Source organism: Pristis pectinata, chromosome 18, assembly GCF_009764475.1.
Source record: "Pristis pectinata isolate sPriPec2 chromosome 18, sPriPec2.1.pri, whole genome shotgun sequence".
Taxonomy (NCBI): Eukaryota; Metazoa; Chordata; class Chondrichthyes; order Rhinopristiformes; family Pristidae; genus Pristis; species Pristis pectinata.
In genome coordinates, this window is record NC_067422.1 from 40404700 (window position 1) to 40423435 (window position 18736).

An 18736-nucleotide genomic window follows, 5' to 3' on the forward strand; every position below is an offset into this window, starting at 1 on the left:
ATTCTCCCCGTGACTGCATCGGTTTCCCTGAGTGCTCTGGTTTCCTCACACATCCCACAGATGTTTGGCCGCTGTAAATTGCCCCTGGTGTGTGGGTGAGTGGATAGAATCTCGGGGGGGGGGGGGGGTCGATGGGAATGTGGGGGGGAATAATAGAAAAATAGAATTAATGTGGGATTAGTAAGTGGGTGGTTAACGGTTGGCGCGGACCTGTCAGGCCGTAGAGCCTGTTTCTGTGCTGTGTGACTGTGACTGTGACTTTTCCAAGGGTGATCTCGGCGTTGTTTCCTGGTGAAGAGATTGGAGTCCTGTACCTGAGAGCAGAGTCTGGGAGAACTTGTGTAAACTTGGATTTTCCTGAGTCAGGTTTTCCGTAACCTGGGATCCCCCTGCCCTCCCCGGGGCCTTACCATTCATGGGAATGTCCTTACCCCTCTTAGAGCTCCCAAAATATATCACCTCACACTTATCACGTTTAAATTCAATCTGCCATTGCCCTGTCCAGCTGACTGACTGATCAATATCGTCCTGTAGCCGAACACTACCATCCTCACTATCAACAGCACCACCAATTTTCACGCCATCTGCAAACTTACTAACCTTACTGCCTACATTCACATCTGAGTCATTAATAAATACAGCAAACAGTAAGGATCTCATTGGCAACCCCCCAGTGGTCACATATGTCCAAACACAAAAACAACTCTGTCTCCTAGTACCAAGCCAATTTTGGATCCAATTTGACAATTTGTCTTGGATCCAATGGGCCCTAATGTTTTTGGACCAGTCTACTGTGTGGGATCTTGTCAAAGGCCTTACCGAAGTCCATGTAAACCACATTAACCACACTGCCCTCAGCCATATGTTTAGTTACCTCTTCAAAAATCTCCATTAATTTCATCAGACTGCATCTCCCACCATCAAAACCACGTCAACCATCACTGATCAATCCCTGCTTTTCCTGTCCCTCAGAATATTTCCCAATAATTCCCAAGGATTGAGTAGTGTCAACATGGATTTATGGAGGGAAAGTCATGTTTGACTAACCTGTGGGAATTTTTTTGAAGACAGTACACTCTTAAGGGCAAGACAGTGTTGAAGAGCAGAGAGACCTTGGGGTGCAAGTCCATGGCTCATTGAAAGCGGCTACACAGGTTGATAGGGTGGATAAGAAGGTTTATGGAATGTTTGCTTTCATTAATCAAGGTATTGAGTCAAGGAGTCAAGAAGTTATGATGCATCTCTATAGAACTCTGGTTAGGCTGCATTTAGAGTATTGCGTGCAATTCTGGTCACCTCACTGATGTTGAGGCTTTAGAGAGGGTGCAGAGGAGGTTTACTAGATGCTGCCTGGATTAGAGGGCATGCGCTATCTCGAGAGGCTGGGCAAACTTGGGCTCTTTTCTCTGGAGCGGCGGAGGCTGAGGGGTGATCTGTTGGAAGCGTATAAAATTATGAGGGGCATAGATAGGGTGGACAAGCAAAATCTTTTTCCTATTATTGAACGATCCAATACAAGAGGGCATGAATTTAAGGTGAGGGGGGTAGGTTCAGAAGAGATGTGAGGAGTAAGTTTTTTATTCAGAGAGTGGTGGATGCCTGGAATGCGTTGTCTGATAGGATGGTGGAGGCAAATTCATTGTGGGCTTTTAAGAGGGGCTTGGATGGGCACATGAATGAGAGGAAAATGGAGGGATATGGGCTTTCTGTAGGTAGGAGGGATTAGCTATGGCGGCACAACATTGTGGGCTGAAGGGCCTGTTCTGTGCTGCACTTTTCTATGTTGTTCTATGTATAACTAACAGATAAGGCGGACCAGAAAATTTGATTTTGGAAGGCTTTTGATAAAGTTGGGCACAGGAAACTGGTTAACAAGGTAAGGATACACGGAATTGAGAATTGGTTATTGGACAAAAGCGAAGATTGGGAATAAGCAGATCCCACTCGGGTGACTGGGTGTGACCGGTGTCGTACCACAGAGATCAGTGATCTGGCTGAGGGTGCAAAACGTCCTATTTCAAAGTTTGCTAATGATACCAAACTGGGAGGTGTGAGGACGGGGAAGGATGTAAAGAGACTTAAGGGGGATATGGGCAAACTGAATGAGTGTACAAGAACATGGTGGATGGAATGAAATGTGGTTTATTATGAGAGGGTTTGCTTGCAGGTGTAAGCTGCAATTGTGTGGAGTGTTGATGAGATCCCAGGAGCATTGTGGACAGTTGAGGTCACTTACCTAAGAAAGGATGTCCTTGTCATAGAGAGAGTGCAGCGAAGATTCACGGGACTGGTTCCCGGGATAGCGAGTTTTCCGTGAGATTGAATAGACTGGGTCTATACTCCCTGGATAAGGAAGAATGAGAGGAATTCTCATCCAGAATTCCTGCAGGGCTCCATGGGCTGGATGCTGAGGACCAGGGACACCGGTTCAGATGGAGGGGGACCATTTACCACTGAGTGGAACAGAAAGGGCTCCAGTCAGGGGGTGTTGGGGGCGGCCCAGCCGGGAGGCAGCAGGGCTGGGCCCAGAGCAGAGGTGGTGGGACAGGGGGAGGGGCTCTCAGGGATAGCTGTCACCTTGGGGCAGGGAGGAGGGGCTGCATGGCCTCCTCTCCCCGGCGGTGGGCGGGGCCTGTCAGAGGGCGGGGTCTGGGGATGGGCGTGTCCTGGTGTGAGGGGCCAGTCAGTGGGCGGGGCCTGTGGTGGGCGGGGTCTGGCTGTGTGAAGAGCCAGGCGGTGGGCGGGGCCTGTCGGCAGGCGGGGCCTGGCGGCGGGAGGAGCCAGGTGGTGGGCGGGGCCTGTAGGTGGGAGGAGCCAGGTGGTGGGCGGGGCCTGCGCTGCCTGTCAGTCAGTCGGGCGGCCGGGCGCTGGCGGCAGGATGGGGAGCGCCGACTCCAAGCTGCACTTCAGGAAGGCGGTGATCCAGCTCACCACCCGGACCCAGGTGGGCGGGGGACCGGGGATCTGGGCCGGAGGTCGCCGGCGGCTCCCGTCAGGCTGCCGCCTCCGTGGGATCGGGATCGGGCCCGGGCCTGCGGTCGGCGGCCGCAGGTGCCCGGTGAGGCCTCCCGGGACGGCGGCACTGAGCGGCTCTCCCTGCCGCCGCACCGCCTTCCCCTCGCCCAGTCCCTCTGCCGGCGCCCTGAGTCTCTCCCTGTCCCGATCCACCCTCGATCCATCCCCCTTCCCTCCACCTTCCCCTCCCCTCCCACCCCCACCTCCCCCTCCTCTCCCACCCCCATCTCCCCTTCCCCCCCACCCCCACCTCCCCTTCCCCCCCACCCCCACCTTACACCTCTCCCTGTCCTGATCCCCCTCCTCACACCTCCCATCCCTCCCCCTTCCCCCCACCCTTTCTCCCCTTCCCTCAGACCCCTTCACTCCCTCACTCAGACCCCCTCCCTCCTTCCCTCCCTCACACAGAACCTCCCCTGCCCTGCCCTCCCTCACTCCCTCAGACCCCCTCCCTCACTCTAACTTGCATCCACAGCCCTGGGTGACATCTTCCAGATGGGATGTTGCTCGGGAGCAGAGAGAACAGGGACGCTCCTCACTTAATCCTCTTAAACTATCGTTCACTGAGAGCGTTGTTATTTGTGTGAATTTGCTGCGTTTCCCGTGTACCTTTGGCTGAAAAACTCATTGAGATGGTCTGCTAATTTCTACCTCAGTTTTGGTGTTGTAGTCATCCTGTTACGGATATTGAATAGCCTTTTCACTTTTGTGTTTGCAGTCGGCTTGATAGCTTTGTAATTTTCTTTGGAGCTCTGTCAGATGTGTGACGACAGTACACTTGTCAGGGTACACCATTCATCAGCAGAGAACAGCCACTGTCCATTTCACATCTGCCACGTAGGTTTAGATTGTTTGTCACCAAATCATAAATAAACTGTTCACTGTGTACTTAACTGGGTTTGAGCAAGGTTATTACTGGGAATACTGTGGCTATGAAAATTGTAACTAGCAGTCAACAGCAGTTATCAATTTTGATCAAGCAAACTTAGATTTTGCCTGTTGAGAGCATTTCCTCTTGTGTAACGTTGGTAATGTTGGAGACAGGTCTGTCGCTGTATAACACCGGGGTACAGTACTGGTGTGGGCGGGTCTGTTGCTGTATAACACCGGGGTACTGTACCTGTGTGGGCGGGTCTGTCGCTGTATAACACCGGGGTACGGTACCTGTGAGGGCGGGTCTGTCGCTGTATAACACCGGGGTACGGTACCGGTGGAGGCGGGTCTGTCGCTGTATAACACCGGGGTACGGTACCGGTTGGGGCGGGTCTGTCGCTGTATAACACCGGGGTACGGTACCGGTGGGGGCGGGTCTGTCGCTGTATAACGCCGGGGTACGGTACTGGTGGGGGCAGGTCTGTCGCTGTATAACACTGGGGTACATTGTGGAGCCCGTCCAGGAATGGGTTGTTTTAGATTTGGTCTTTTGTCACGACAAAGGATTAATAAGGGATCTTGTGGTTAAAGATTCCCTTTGGGTAGTCACACAGTTCGCTAGAATTCCAAATGTAGTTTGAGGTTGAACAATTTAAATAATTGCAACTATAATTATTGAGGAAGGAGTTGTCTAAGGTGAACTGGGTAAACAAGCTAAGTGACAGGTCAGTCGAGTAACCGTGGCAGACCATTCAGACAGCTGGTCTACAATTCTTAGCAAGAGTTTATACCAATCAAAAAAAGGATTCCATGAGAAAGAGGCACGTTCTGTGGTTAATTGAAAACAAAGTGGCAAGGGCTGATGTTAGACCAGAAGACTGGGAAGTTTTAGGATCCAGCAGCAGAAGACTAAAAAGCTTGTAACAAGGGAGAAAATGAATTTTGAGAGAAACCTTACATGTACCATAGAACAATACAGCACAATACAGGCCCTTCGGCCCGCCATGTTGTGCCGACCTTCAAACCACTCATATGAAAGCAAATCGTGAAAGTTTCTGTGGTTTCCTGAATAGGGAGAGGGTGGCTCAGGTAAATGTGAGGTCTCCAGAGAATGAGGCTGGTGAATGAATAACAGCAAAGAAATGGCAAATATGTTGAATAAATTTTTTACTTCAGTCTTCACCATGGAAGGCATTGCTAATATCCCTAAGATATCAGACAGGCTAATTCCAAATAACATGGTAGAACCTATAAAAATCCCAATTACAAAGATAAAGTATTGGAGAAGGTCAGGTGGCTAAAGGTGGACAAGTCGCCAGGACCCGAGGGACTGCACGCTTGGGTTTAAATAGTGGACAGATTAGTTGAAAATTTTAATGATATCTGGGGGGGGGGGGTACCAGAAGATTGGAAAACAGCCAAAAAGGGAGAACTGCAGAAGGCAGGAAACTACAGACCAATTAGTTTAAGTTATTATTGACAAGATGGAAGAGTCAATAATCAAAGAGAAAATAGCTAATCATTTAGGAAAGCTGAATATAATTATACCTAGTCACAAAGTTATATGAAAGGTGAATCACGTTTGACAAATTTGCTTGAATTCTTTGAGGATGTGACGGAGAGTTGATAGAGGGGGACCTGTAGATGTAGTGTACTTAAATTTCCAGAAGGCATTTGACAAGGTCCCTCATACGAAGCTGGAAGTGAGTTAGAATGGATTGAAAACTGGCTGTCTCATAGGAAGCAGAGTTGGAATAAATGGGTCTTTTTCATACTGGAAGGAGGTCAGTAGTGAAGTACTGAAGGGATCGGCCCTTGGCTTGCAGTTGTTCACTATTTACACTGATGACCAGGAGGAAGGAACATAGAACATAGAAAGACTACAGCACAATTCAGGCCCTTTGGCCCACAAAGCTGTGCCGAACATGTCCCTACCCTAGAAATTACTAGGCTTACCCATAGCCCTCTATTTTACTCAGCTCCATGTACCTATCCAACAGTCTCTTGAACGACCCTATTGTATCCGCCTCCACCACCATTTCCGGCAGCCCACTCCATGCACTCACCACTCTCTGAGTAAAAAAAACTTACCCCTGACATCTCCTCTGTACCTACTCCCCAGCACCTTAAACCTGTGTCCTCTTGTGGCCACCATTTCAGCCCTGGGGAAAAGCCTCTGACTATCTACCCGATCAATACCTCTCATCATCTTATATACCTCTATCAGGTCCCCCCTCATCCTCCGTCTCTCCAAGGAGAAAAGGCCGAGTTCCCTCAAACTAGGTGGAAACGCCTGCTGTGATTCTGTAATGGGATACAGGTGGAGTGAATATGAAAAAGACTGACAAATGGAGTTTAATGTGGGGAAGTGTGAGGTCATGCACTTCGGTAAGAGAAAGTAAAGGGAGAATATTATCTAAATCTAAACTACAAATGAGTGAAGTAAAGAAGGGTCTAGCTGTTAGAACATAGAACTGTACAGTACAGCACAAGAACAGGCTCTTCAACCCACATTGTCTGTGGTGACCATGTTGCCAATTTAAACCAATCCCATTTGTCTGCATGTGATCTATATCCCTCCATTCCCTCCCTAATCATGTGCCTGTCTAAATGACTCTTAAACATTGCAGTTGTATCTGCTTCCACCACTTCTCCTGGCATTGGGTTCCAGGCACCTACACATCTCTGTGCAAAGAAATTTGCCTCGTAAATCTTCTTTAAACGTTTCCCCTCCTAGCTTTAAGCTATGCCCACTTGTATTTGACATTTCCACCCTGGGAGAAAGTCTCTGACCATCTACCGTATCTATACCTCTCATAATTTTATAAACTTCTATCAGATTGCTAGAATTGTAGAAACTAGAATTGTTGGGGGGTGGGATCCGTACTGGAGAGACTGGGGAAGAGGTGTTTGGCTCTCAAATAGAAGAAGCTAGGAGTAAGTACCATAGGCAGGTGATAGAAAAGGGAAGTGTTCAGACAGGCTTGAGATGTGTCTATTTTAATGCAAGGAGTATTGTGAACAAGGTGGATGAGCTTCGAGCTTGGATCGATACTTGGAGCTATGATGTGGTGGCCATTATGGAGACTTGGATGGCTCCGGGGCTGGAATGGTTGATTCAAGTGCCAGGTTTTAGATGTTTCAGGAAGGACAGGGAGGGACGTAAAAGAGGTGGGGATGTGGCACTGTTGATCAGAGATAGTGTCACGGCTGCGGAAAAGGTGGACGTTGCGGAGGGATTGTCTACGGAGTCTCTGTGGGTGGAGGTTAGGAACAGGAAAGGGTCGATAACTTTACTGGGTGTTTTTTATAGGCTGCCCAATAGTGACAGGGTTATTGAGCAGCAGATAGGGAAGCAGATCCTAGAAAGGTGTGAGAATAACAGAGTTGTTGTGATGGGAGATTTTAATTTCCCAAACATCGATTGGCATCTCCAGACAGTGAGGGGTTTAGATGGGGTGGAATTTGTTAAGTATGTTCAGGAAGGGTTCTTGACACAGTATGTAGATAGACCTACAAGAAGAGAGGCTGTGCTTGATTTGATATTGGGAAATGAACCTGGTCAGGAGTCAGATCTCTCAGTGGGTGAACATTTTGGTGATAGTGATCATAATTCTATCTCCTTTACGTTAGCACTGGGGAGAGATAGGAAGAGACAGACTAGAAAGGCGTTTACTTGGAGGCTCTCAGGCAGGTAATTGGAAGATTAAATTGGGAACAGATTTTCTCTGGAAAAAGTGAAGAAATGTGGCAAATATTCAGGGGGTATTTGTGTGGAGTTCTGCATAGACATGTTCCAATGAAACAGGGGAGTCATGAAAGGATACAGGAACTGTGGTGTACGAAGGCTATAATAAATCTAGTCACTCAAAAGGAAAAGAAAAGCTTACAAAAGGTACAGAGAGCTAGGTAGTGTTAGAGATCTGGAAGAGTACAAGCCTGAAAGGAAGGAACTTAAGAAAGAGATTAGGAGAGCCAGAAGGGGACATGAGAAGGCCTTGGCGGGCAGGATTAAGGAAAACCCCAAGGTGTTCTACAAGTATGTGAAGAGTAAGAATATGAGATGTGAAAGAATAGGACCTATCAAGTGCAGCAGTGGGAGAGTGTGTATGGATCCAGAAGAAATAGCAGAGGTACTTAATGAATACTTTACGTCAGTATTCACTACGGAAAAAGATCTGGGGGATTGTAGCGGGGACTTGCAGTGGCCTGAAAAGCTTGAGCATGTAGATATTAGAAAAGAGGAGGTGCTGAAACTTTTGGAAAGCATCAAGTTAGATAAGTCGCCGGGACCAGATGAGATGTACCCCAGGTTGCTGTGGGAGGCGAGGGAGGAGATTGCGGAGCCTCTGACAATGATCTTTGCATCGTTGATGGAGGTGGGAGAGGTTCCGGAAGATTGGAGGGTTGCGGATGTTGTTCCCTTATTCCAGAAGGGGAGTAGGGATAACCCAGGGAATTATAGACCGGTGAGTCTTACCTCAGTGGTTGGTAAGCTGATGGAGAAGATCCTGAGAGGCAGGATTTATGAACATTTGGAGAGGTATGATATGATTAGGAATAGTCAGCATGGCTTTGTCAAGGGCAGGTCCTGCCTTACGAACCTGATTGAATTTTTTGAGGATGTGACTGAGCACGTCGATGAAGGGAGAGTAGTAGATGTAGTGTATATGGATTTCAGCAAGGCTTTTGATAAGGTACCCCATGCAAGGCTTATGGAGAAGGTGAGGAGACATGGGATCCAAGGGGACACAGCATTGTGGATCCAGAACTGGCTGGCCCACAGAAGGCAAAGAGTGGTTGTTGAAGGGTCGTATTCTGAGTGGAGGTCGGTGACCAGTGGTGTACCTCAGGGATCTGTACTGGGACCCTTGCTCTTTGTGATTTTTATAAACGACCTGGATGAGGAAGTGGAGGGGTGGGTTAGTAAGTCTGCGGATGACACGAAGGTTGGGGGTGTTGTGGATAGTTTAGAGGGCTGTCAGAGGTTACAGAGGGACATAGATAGGATGCAGAGTTGGGCTGAGAAGTGGCAGATGCAGTTCAAGCCAGATAAGTGTGAAGTGGTTCGTTTTGGTAGGTCAAATATGTTGGCAGAATATAGTATTAATGGTAGGGCTCTTGGCAGTGTGGAGGATCAGATGGATCTTGGGGTCCAAGTCCATAGGACGCTCAAAGCGGCTGCGCAGGTTGACTCTGTGGTTAAGAAGGCATATGGTGTATTGTCCTTCATCAATCGTGGAATTGAATTTAGGAGCCAAGAGGTAGTGTTGCAGCTATATAGGTCCCTGGTCAGACCCCACTTGGAGTATTGTGCTCAGTTCTGGTCGCCTCACTACGGGAAAGATGTGGAAGCCATAGAGAGGGTGCAGAGGAGATTTACAAGGATGCTGCCTGGGATGTGGAGCATGCCTTATGAAAGCAGGTTGAGAGAACTCGGCCTTTTCTCCTTGGAGAGATGGAGGATGAGGGGGGGACCTGATAGAGGTGTATAAGATGATGAGAGGTATTGATAGGGTAGATAGTCAAAGGCTTTTCACCTGGGCTGAAATGGTGGCCACAAGGTGACATAGGTTTAAGGTGCTGGGGAGTAGATATAGAGGAGATGTCAGGGGTAAGTTTTTTACTCAGAGAGTGGTGAGTGCGTGGAATGGGCTGCCGGCAACGGTGGTGGAGGCGGATACAATAGGGTCTTTCAAGAGACTCTTGGATAGGTACATGGAGCTAAGAAAAATAGAGGGCTATGGGTAAGCCTAGTAATTTCTAGGGTAGGGACATGTTCGGCACAGCTTTGTGGGCCGAAGGGCCTGAATTGTGCTGTAGTTTTTCTATGTTTCTATGCTCCTCAGCTTCTGATGCTCCAGAGAAAACAACCCCAGTTCGTCCAACCTCATTTTACAGATAATAGTCTCTGAACCAGGCAACATCCTGCTGAATCTCCTCTGCACCCTCTCCAAAGGTTTCACGTTCTTCCTGTAATCGGTGACCAGAATTGCACACAATACTCCAAATTGGCCCAACCAAAATTTTATACAGCTGCAACATGATTTGCCAACTTTTGTACTCGATGCCCTGACCAATGACGGTCCCTTTTACCACACTATGTACTTGTGTTGCCACTTCCAGGAAGATATGGACTTGCATCCCAGGATCGCTCTGTATACCAATGCTCTGAAGGGTACATTTTCTCTTAAATTTGACCTCCGAAAGTGCAACTTGTCCAGGTTAAACTCAATCTGCCATTTCTCCACCTATTTTTCAATTCACCTATATCCTGCTGTATCCTTTGACAACTTCCCTCACTGAACACAACTCTGCCAATTTTCTTGTTTGCAAGCTGTCTAATCAGCCCACCAACAATTTCATTCAATTCATTTATATCGCAAACAACAGAGGTCCCAACACTGAGCCCTGTGGAACACCACTGGTCACAGAACTCCAGTCAGAATAACACCACTCCACCACTACCCTCTGTCTTCTGTGGCCAAGCCAATTTTGAATCCAGTCAACCAAGTCATCATGGATGTCATGTACCTTAATCTCCTGGATCAGCCAACCATGAGGGAACTCTTGTGTTCCAGTGCATGAATTACATAAAACTAGTAGTTTTATGGTCCAACAAGTAGTGAAGATGGTGAATGGCAGTTTGCAAAGGGATTGGAAAGTAGTTTTATGGTCCAACAAGTAGTGAAGATGGTGAATGGCAGTTTGCAAAGGGATTGGAGTTTAAAAATAGGGAGGTTGTGTTGCAGTTGTACAGGGTGTTGGTGAGGCCTCACCTGGAGCACTGCAGACAGCTTTAGTTCCCTTATCCATACTAAATAGTTTGGATCTGTATTTGTGGATGATGGGTGACCTTATTTATACACGTAAGATCCTGAGGGGGCTTGACAGGGTAAATATTGGGATGTGTGTTTCCACTAATGGGAGAGTTTTGAACAAGGGTTCATGGGTACAAGATAATGGGCCAGTCATTTAAAGTGAGTTGTATAGAAATTTCTTCTCACAGAGGGTGGTGAATCTCTGGAATTCTCTCCCCCTGAGACTGGATCATTAGAAGTATTTAAAGTGGAGGTGGATAAATATTTGATAGACTGAGGAATAGAGGGGTATGGAGAATATAGAGATCCATTTGGTAACATTTTAAGGATTGAATTCTGCCTGATGGCCAATATATAATCCTCATCACAAAGGGTTATTTTGTTAATATGAGTTGACTTTTTTGGGAGCTTCCTGTGGACACACCCCTGCCTCATTCCTCCATTGCAACAGCGACCTTGCTCTGAAAAGCTTCATTGGGGATGTAAAGTGCTTCAGGGCGAAGGTGCACGAAAGGCACTTTGCTTTTCCACTGTAAAAAGGTGATGATTTTGAGATGAACTGTCCCCCAAGCACAAAGGTGGTTGTTCTGATCTCTTGCTGTTCTCTGCTCTTGATTACTGACGTGGCCTAAAAAGTGATATCAGTTTAAGTGAATCTTGTCACTGAGCATCTAAAATGACCTCCATCTAACAATGAGATGAAGCCTTTCACTTGGAGTACTGGGACTGGCAACATGAATGAATCACTTGTTTTCTTGAACATTGTGGTGAGAGGATCTTTACAATGGTTGGGAGTGTCCTGAAAGTAGTAATTTATTTAGCCTGCTGATGTCAACGGCTCTGCCAGCTTCAATTACAGTGTCATCAGATTCACCAGATTGATAATAAAGGATGTTTGTGGTAAATAAAGTGCTGGAATTGATGAACAAATCCCAGTGGCTACAGCACAGTCAAGGCTGAAGAGAGCTAAAGGAAATAAAAAAAAGAGAATTAATTAATAATTATACATTATGATAGAAGTTTATAAGATTATGAGAGGCATAGATAGAGTAGACAGCCGGTACCTTTCTCCCAGGGTCGAAATGTCTAATACCAGAGGGCATGCATTTAAGGAGAAAGGCGGGAAAGATCAAAGGAGATGTGTGGGACAAGTTTGTTTACACAGAGTGGTGGGTGACTAGAATGTGCTGCCAGGGGTGGTAGTGGAGGCAGATACGTTAGTGGTGTTTAAGAGGCTCCTAGATAGGCATGTAGATAACAGAGAATGGCGGGATATGGACCATGTGAAGGCAGAAGGCATTGTTGAACTTAGGCATCATTAGCTCAACACAATTAGTTCAACACATCGTGGGCTGAAGGGCCTGTTCCTGTGCTGTACTGTTCTATGTTCTATCATGCCCACAGTGAAGTGTTTCCTAACTTTAAACTTTCTGACCAGTAACTAAATTAAAATTAGCAAGGCAATGCACTGGATGTAAATGTTTGATTCTGTCACAGCTGCTTCATCCTTCAATTGTCGTCAGGTTGGGACGGGCAAAGGCCACAGCAATGGGATGTTCGGTCTACTGTGCCCTGCCCTAGCTTGCTGGTGGTATCCTGCATTTTCTAAAGCTGTGCAAGCCTGTTTATATTTGGGGAGGCTCGTCTGACACTGTTGGACGTGATACAGGAAAAAAAGATCAGTAGATTACCAGAGGAAGGAAAGACCAAGGATTCAAGTATTGAGGAGCTGGGAAATTACATCAGAGTTTGGCCAAACATTCTGTGAGTGTTTGTTTTCTGCAAATCTCTCCCAACTTCATTCCTCTAACCTTCTACTGAAAGCTCCCAAAGGCTGAATTAACATGAGAGATGAAGGGCTGAGTCTTGATTTCTGCACTGTGAAGATATGGGAAAGGGGAAGAACGTGTGGGACGGGGTAATTGGCATTTTAGTAAAACAGGAAAAGGGTGATTTGAGGAGCAAAGATAGTACAAACACTAAACTTGAGAGATGAGTAAAAGTTTCAACAAAAGTAGGCTAGCTTTGATACTTGATTACTTGAATAATCATTGTTATTTGAGCACTAATTTAAAGTTGTAGTTTTTATTACCTCTGAATGAATGTTTATGACAGTGCACTGGGAAGGCTTGGGGTTGACAAGGTTGCAGTGGTATGATTGGAAGTAGGCAGACTTTAATGGCAGGAGTCACTAGTAATGGTCAAAAAAGGGATGAGGTCTTGCAGTGTGAATAAGATAAGATATCTTTATTAGTCACACGTACATCGAAACACACTGTGAAGTGCACCTTTTGCGTAGAGTGTTCTGGGGGCAGCCCATAAGTGTCGCCACGCTTCCCGCGCCAACATAGCATGCCCACAACTTCCTAACCCATACCTCTTTGGAAAGCGGGAGGAAACCGGAACATCTGGAGGAAACCCATGTAGACACGGGGAGAACGTAGAAACTCCTTACAGACAGTGGCCGGAATTGAACCCGGGTCACTGGCGCTGTAATAGCATTACGCTAACCGCTACACTACCGTATGGGGAAAAAAAAGAAGGGCCCCATGGGTTGTAATCTTTGGATTACTCCCAAGTGCAAGTGAGGAATAGAAGGACAGGGCAGATGAGTGTGTGGCTGAGGAGTTGGTGCAGGAGGGAGAGATTCAAGTTCTTGGACCATTGGGATCTCTTCTGGGGCAGAGGTGACCTGTACAAGAGGGACGGTTGCACCTGAACTGGAGGGGGACCAATAACCTGGCAGGGAGATTTGTTAGAACTACTTGGGAGGTTTAAACTAGTCTGGCAGTGGAGCGGGAGCCAAAGTAGTGTGTGACATATGAGAAAGTTGAGGAAAATATAAAAGTTAAAGAGAGCAAGTCCTGCAGGCAGGGGCAGGATAGGGAACAAAGGTCTGATAGATTTTCTGCATTTATTTTAATGCAAGAAGCTTGACAGGTGAGACAGGTGAGCTCGGGGCAAGGATCGGCACATATTGTAGCTGCTACAGAGATGTGGTTGAGGGAGGGACAGGACTGGCAGCTCAATGTTCCAGGGTACAGGTGCGCTAGAGGTAGAGGTAAGAGCGGAGGGGCAGTGATGTTTTTGGTTAGGGAGAACATCATGGCAGTACCTAGAGGGGATATTCCCGTGGGATCGTCCAGTGGGGCCAGATGGGTAGAACTTAGAAAGGGGTGATCACTTTGATGGGATTGTACCATAAGTCCGCCAAACAGTCACCAGGAATTAGAGGAGCAAATATGTAGAGAGATTGCAAATAGTTGTAGTAAAAGAACGGCCACAATACTATGGGGCAGAATTTGTCCAGGAAAGTTTCCTCAAGCATAGATGGCCCTACTGGAGAGGGGGCAACACTCGACCTCCTATTGGGAAATGAGGCAGGGCTAGTGGCTGAAGGGTCAGTGGGGGAGAACTTTGGTACCAGAGATCATAATTCCTTTAGTTTTTAAGTAGTTATGGAAAGAGATAGGACTGGTCCACAAGTTAAAGTCTGAAACTGGGGCAAGGTTAATTTTGAAGGCAATAGACAGGAACTTGCCAAGGCTGATTGGGAGAGACTCTTAGCAGGTAAGGGAGTATCTGCCAAGTGGAAGGTGTTAAAAAGTGACATAGGAGAATTCAGGGCCAGCATGTTCCTGTCAGAGTGAAGGGCAAGGCTGGTAGGTTCAGGGAACCCTGGTTCATGAGAGATATTGAAACTGGTCAGGAAAAAGGAGGAAGCATATGTCAGGTACAGACAGCTGGGATCAAGCAAGTCCCTTGAGTATAAGGGATGTAGGAGTTTACTTAAGAAGGAAATCAAGAGGGGGACATGATATCTTTGGCAGATAAGGTAGAGGAGAATCCTAAGAGAGTCTATGTGTATTAAGAGTAAAAGGATAAGTAGGGAAAGAATAGGTTCCCTTAAGGATCAATATGGATGTCTACACGTGGAGTCACAGGAGTTGGGTGAGGTCTTAAGTGAATATTTCTCATCTGTATTTGCCATTGGAGCAGGTCATGGAAGCTCGGGAATTCAGGAAAGGGATTTGACACATGTTGGCAGTGTTGAGGTGCATAAAGGTGGCATGCTATGTCGGCGCCGGAAGCGTGGCGACACTTGCGGGCTGCCCTCAGAACACTCTATGCAGAGGAAGCATTTCACTGTGTGTTTTGATGTACATGTGACTAATAAAGATATCTTAAATCCCCAAGGCCTGACTAAGTGTACTTTAGGACATTGTGGGAGGCCCTGGCCGAGAATTTTGCATCTTCCACAGCTACGGGTGAGGTACAAGAAAGCTGGAGGGTGGCTAACGTTGTGCCTTTATTTAAGAGGGGCTGCAGGGACAAGTCATGGAACTACAGGCTGTTGAGCCTGACATCAGTGGTGGAACAGTTACTGGAGGGGATTCTGAAAGATGGGATCTACCTGCAATTGGAAAGGCAAGGACTGGTTAGAAATAGCATGGCTCTGTGCATGGAAATTTAACTCAAAGTGTGAACATTGCATTTTAGGAAGTTAAACCCTGGCAAGAATTACAGTGTAAATGACAAAGAACTAGGGGTACAAGTACATAGTTCCCTGAAAGTGGCAACGCAGGTAGATAAAGTGGTGAAGAAGGCTTGTGGCACGTTTGTCTTCACCGGACGGGGCACCTTCAAGATATCTGCCTATTGGCCTTCAAGTGCCGTTGTCCTAAACTTTCTAATTCCTCCCACCAGTTTTTTTCCCCTCTCTATCTCTGATTTTAAAATGCTTCTTCCAGCCTACCACTTTGACCAAGCATTTGGTCATCTGTGCTTTCACCAATTTCTTTGATAATTGTCCTGTGATGGTTTAATCCCAATGGTTTACCACATTAAATCAGTCTATAAATGGAAGTGATTGTGGTGTCAAAAGTTGTTTAATGATGCATATATAAAAGTTGAATGCAGTAAAGTGAGATCTGCTTTGCCTCTGTAAGCCATGCTGCTTGTGTTTTGCAGCCAGTGGAGGCCACTGATGATGCTTTCTGGGACCAGTTCTGGGCTGACACAGCTACATCCATCCAGGATGTGTTCACCTTGGTGCCAGCAGCTGAGATAAGAGCAGTCAGAGAGGAGTCGCCCTCCAACTTAGCCACCTTGTGCTACAAGGTAAGCAGTACATTTGGGTCTTTGCTATGAACTTGGAGTAAGAGGAAGGCTGAGTGTGATAGCTGGAATGTTTCTCTCTTCTGTAACATGCTGTCTTTATCTCACACTCCCAATATGATGCGAGTTGATGCTTGGATATATCGTAAGGCTTCCACAATGCCGTCCCATCAAACTCCTTCCAAGGGAGTATAGTACAAATTAGATACCAACTAAAGCTTTCTCTACACTGACCCATTGCTAATGTACCTAAGGACCCTAGAATTCATTGTTTCAAGAAAAAAATCTGCAACAAACCCAATAAAATTTTGGGACATGTGCTAGTGAAAAGTTTCTTGTGCTTGGTCCCCTAAGGCGCAGGTCCTTGGCTGTGACCTCAGTGAAGAGGATGAGGCATTAAGGTGCGGATTGACTACAGTTGTCCAGAGCTTGCTGGGCATTCATGAAATCCTGAATCAGAACCCCTTTCACTGCTCCACCATTCAGTACACCTGATTTCTTACCTCAGCCCACTTTCCTGCACCAATCACACGTCCCCTGAATATCCAAAAATCTACCCACATCTGCCTTGAATACATTCAGTTGCTGAGTCTCCAGGGCCTCCTTGGGCAGAGAATTCCAAAGATTTACTGTTCTCTGGTGAAGGAATTTCTCCTAATCTCCATGTTGAATGTCCAACTGCTTATTGTGAGACCATGACCCCACTAGAAGAATATGACACACAATTACATCATTAACTGAGCCCTTCTGGCACAGTGGTACCAGCTTAATTGGTAAATCAGGTAACAGCACCAACTAGTTCATAAACTGAGTTTAAAACCATCCTCCCATAGTCCAAGATGTATGGATGGAAAGGACTGTGGAGAACACAGGTGCAGACCCCAGAGAACTGCAAGCCAAGCACTCTCCCTCTTCACTGTGTCTGCACCTCTTGGCTGCTGGCTCTCTGTCTTCACCTATTGCACCCCAGTACTCCCCTCATCAACTGTTAGCTGTCTTTTCCCCCTCATTGTGTCCACACCTCTCCCCCTCCCCTGACCAGTCTGTAGACCACTGGCCCTCACCGCCTGTGGTTGACTGCTGGCTTCCACCCCACACTCAGGTTGGCTCTATGCTCTCCCACCTTCACCTTGGTGACCACGATCCTAGACCCTCTTCCCTCACTGAATGTGAACTCCTGATAATGTTGCATTGACACCTGTGACTGAATCCAGGGCAACAGCTGTAAGCAGTCCAGTGTTAAACAGGGTTTATTGCATCAGCTGCTGGCAAGGTGAAATGGGGCTGAAGTTGGGGAGAGTTGTGGAATGTTCCATTTTGTTCACCAACTTCCCTGAGGACCTGTGAAATGACACAGTCATCGTGTGGTGCAGCGCTTGACACCAATTGCCCCCATGTTGACCTGATTTTCTGCTACTATGAGACTCCATGCAAAACCAGTATTGAAGCTGGAAATTTGCATGGCCCAAGCTCCCATACTTATCCTCAGAACAGTGGGCATGGGGATTCCACACCTTGTTACTGTTAGTTTTTGTTCATGGCTTTATAATCATGTTACAAAGAAGGTGGCCATAAGGCCCAACGGACTGATGCTGACTCTTTTAAAGAACTATTCCAATGGTTAATCTCTTGTATTTTACCTAAAGCTTTGCAATTATTCTCTTTCAAGTATTTATTTAATTCCCTTTTGAAATTTGAATCTGCTTTTCAGTGGTGCAGTTCAGATCCTACAACGTGGTGGGAATGGTCATTCCCTCATGTGCCCCTTTTGCCAGTTGTCATCAAACTCCCTTTCCCTCGAAGCAGACTGAAGGTGATAATGAAGTTCACTATGCCAGTCAGGACAGCATCTCCTTTTTCACTTTATTAAACCCTTCCATGATTTTGATGATCTTCTTTTATCTTCCCTGCTCTGCGGGTAACTACTTCATGTTCTTTGGTCTCTCCATATGACAAATCTCATCCCTGGAAGGACTCCAGTAAATTTCTCTGCACACTATCTGCTCTTCCTTTTCTGTGCTTGTGTTTCATTGCTGTTCTTGTTATTTGCTGGGAGGCTCTGTGGTGTGGGAAAACCTCAGCCTTTCAGTAATAGGAAGTAATGCGCGTTTCCTTCCTCGGCACCGCCACTGGCTTCCGTTACTGCTGGTGCACTGTGGTTTTCTGAAAACCACTTGGACTGAAGAATGTTGTCTAGTTTCCTTTGAATAAACCAGTGATGATCCAGGGGATGGAGTGATTACTTAATTAGTAATCCTGACCTCTACTTGAATTACTTTGCCATTTGAGAATTTGAATTCAGGGTAAAATGCTGTTCTTGTCAAACTGCCTGTGGAACAATAGTGGAAATGGCACCAGTTGTTCACATGCTGTTTGTAACATGCATACATCATCTCGTGCAGCATTGAGGTGAGAAAGGTGAAAAAAATGTCAGGGCCAACAAGCTTCCCACTGGAAGAGACCTAATCTGCAAGATCAATAGGAAACTTCTACCGATGTTGTTTCCACTCCAGAGTCCCAACCTCAGTGGCCGAGCTGCAGTACAAAGCCATTGTTTGCATCTGTGAACATTCAGAAGTGGAGCTCCAAGTCATTGTTGACTTGGTCACTGAAACATATGATGGAATGGGTCTTATGTTCAACATCTGCAAAACAAACATCCTTCAACAACCCACCCTGTAGAACAGTGTCACCTGACAATAGAAGTTCATGGCAAATGTGGACCACTTCCCATATCTCAGGAATCAATCTCAGTGAAGGGAGACATTGATGATGAAATTCACTGTTGCCTTCAGTGTGCCCACGCTGCCTCTGTCTGTCTGAGGGAAAAGGAGTTCGAAGATCAAGATCTCAGACGCGACACAAAACTTGTATTCTATGGGGAAGAAGTAATCCCTGCCCTTCTACAT

The 18736-nt window shown here is 46.7% G+C and overlaps 1 protein-coding gene across 1 annotated transcript in view; it reads left to right on the forward strand.

Moving 5' to 3' along the window:
• Positions 1-2842: 2842 nt before the first annotated feature.
• The window catches only part of LOC127579785 (protein HID1), a 135830-nt gene continuing 119936 nt past the window's right edge, over positions 2843-18736 (forward strand). Inside the window, exons 1-2 of the mRNA XM_052032713.1 lie at positions 2843-2944; positions 15681-15830. Coding sequence (XP_051888673.1) covers positions 2879-2944; positions 15681-15830 — 216 coding nt within the window. The 5' untranslated portion in view covers positions 2843-2878. The remainder of the gene's footprint in view (positions 2945-15680; positions 15831-18736) is intronic.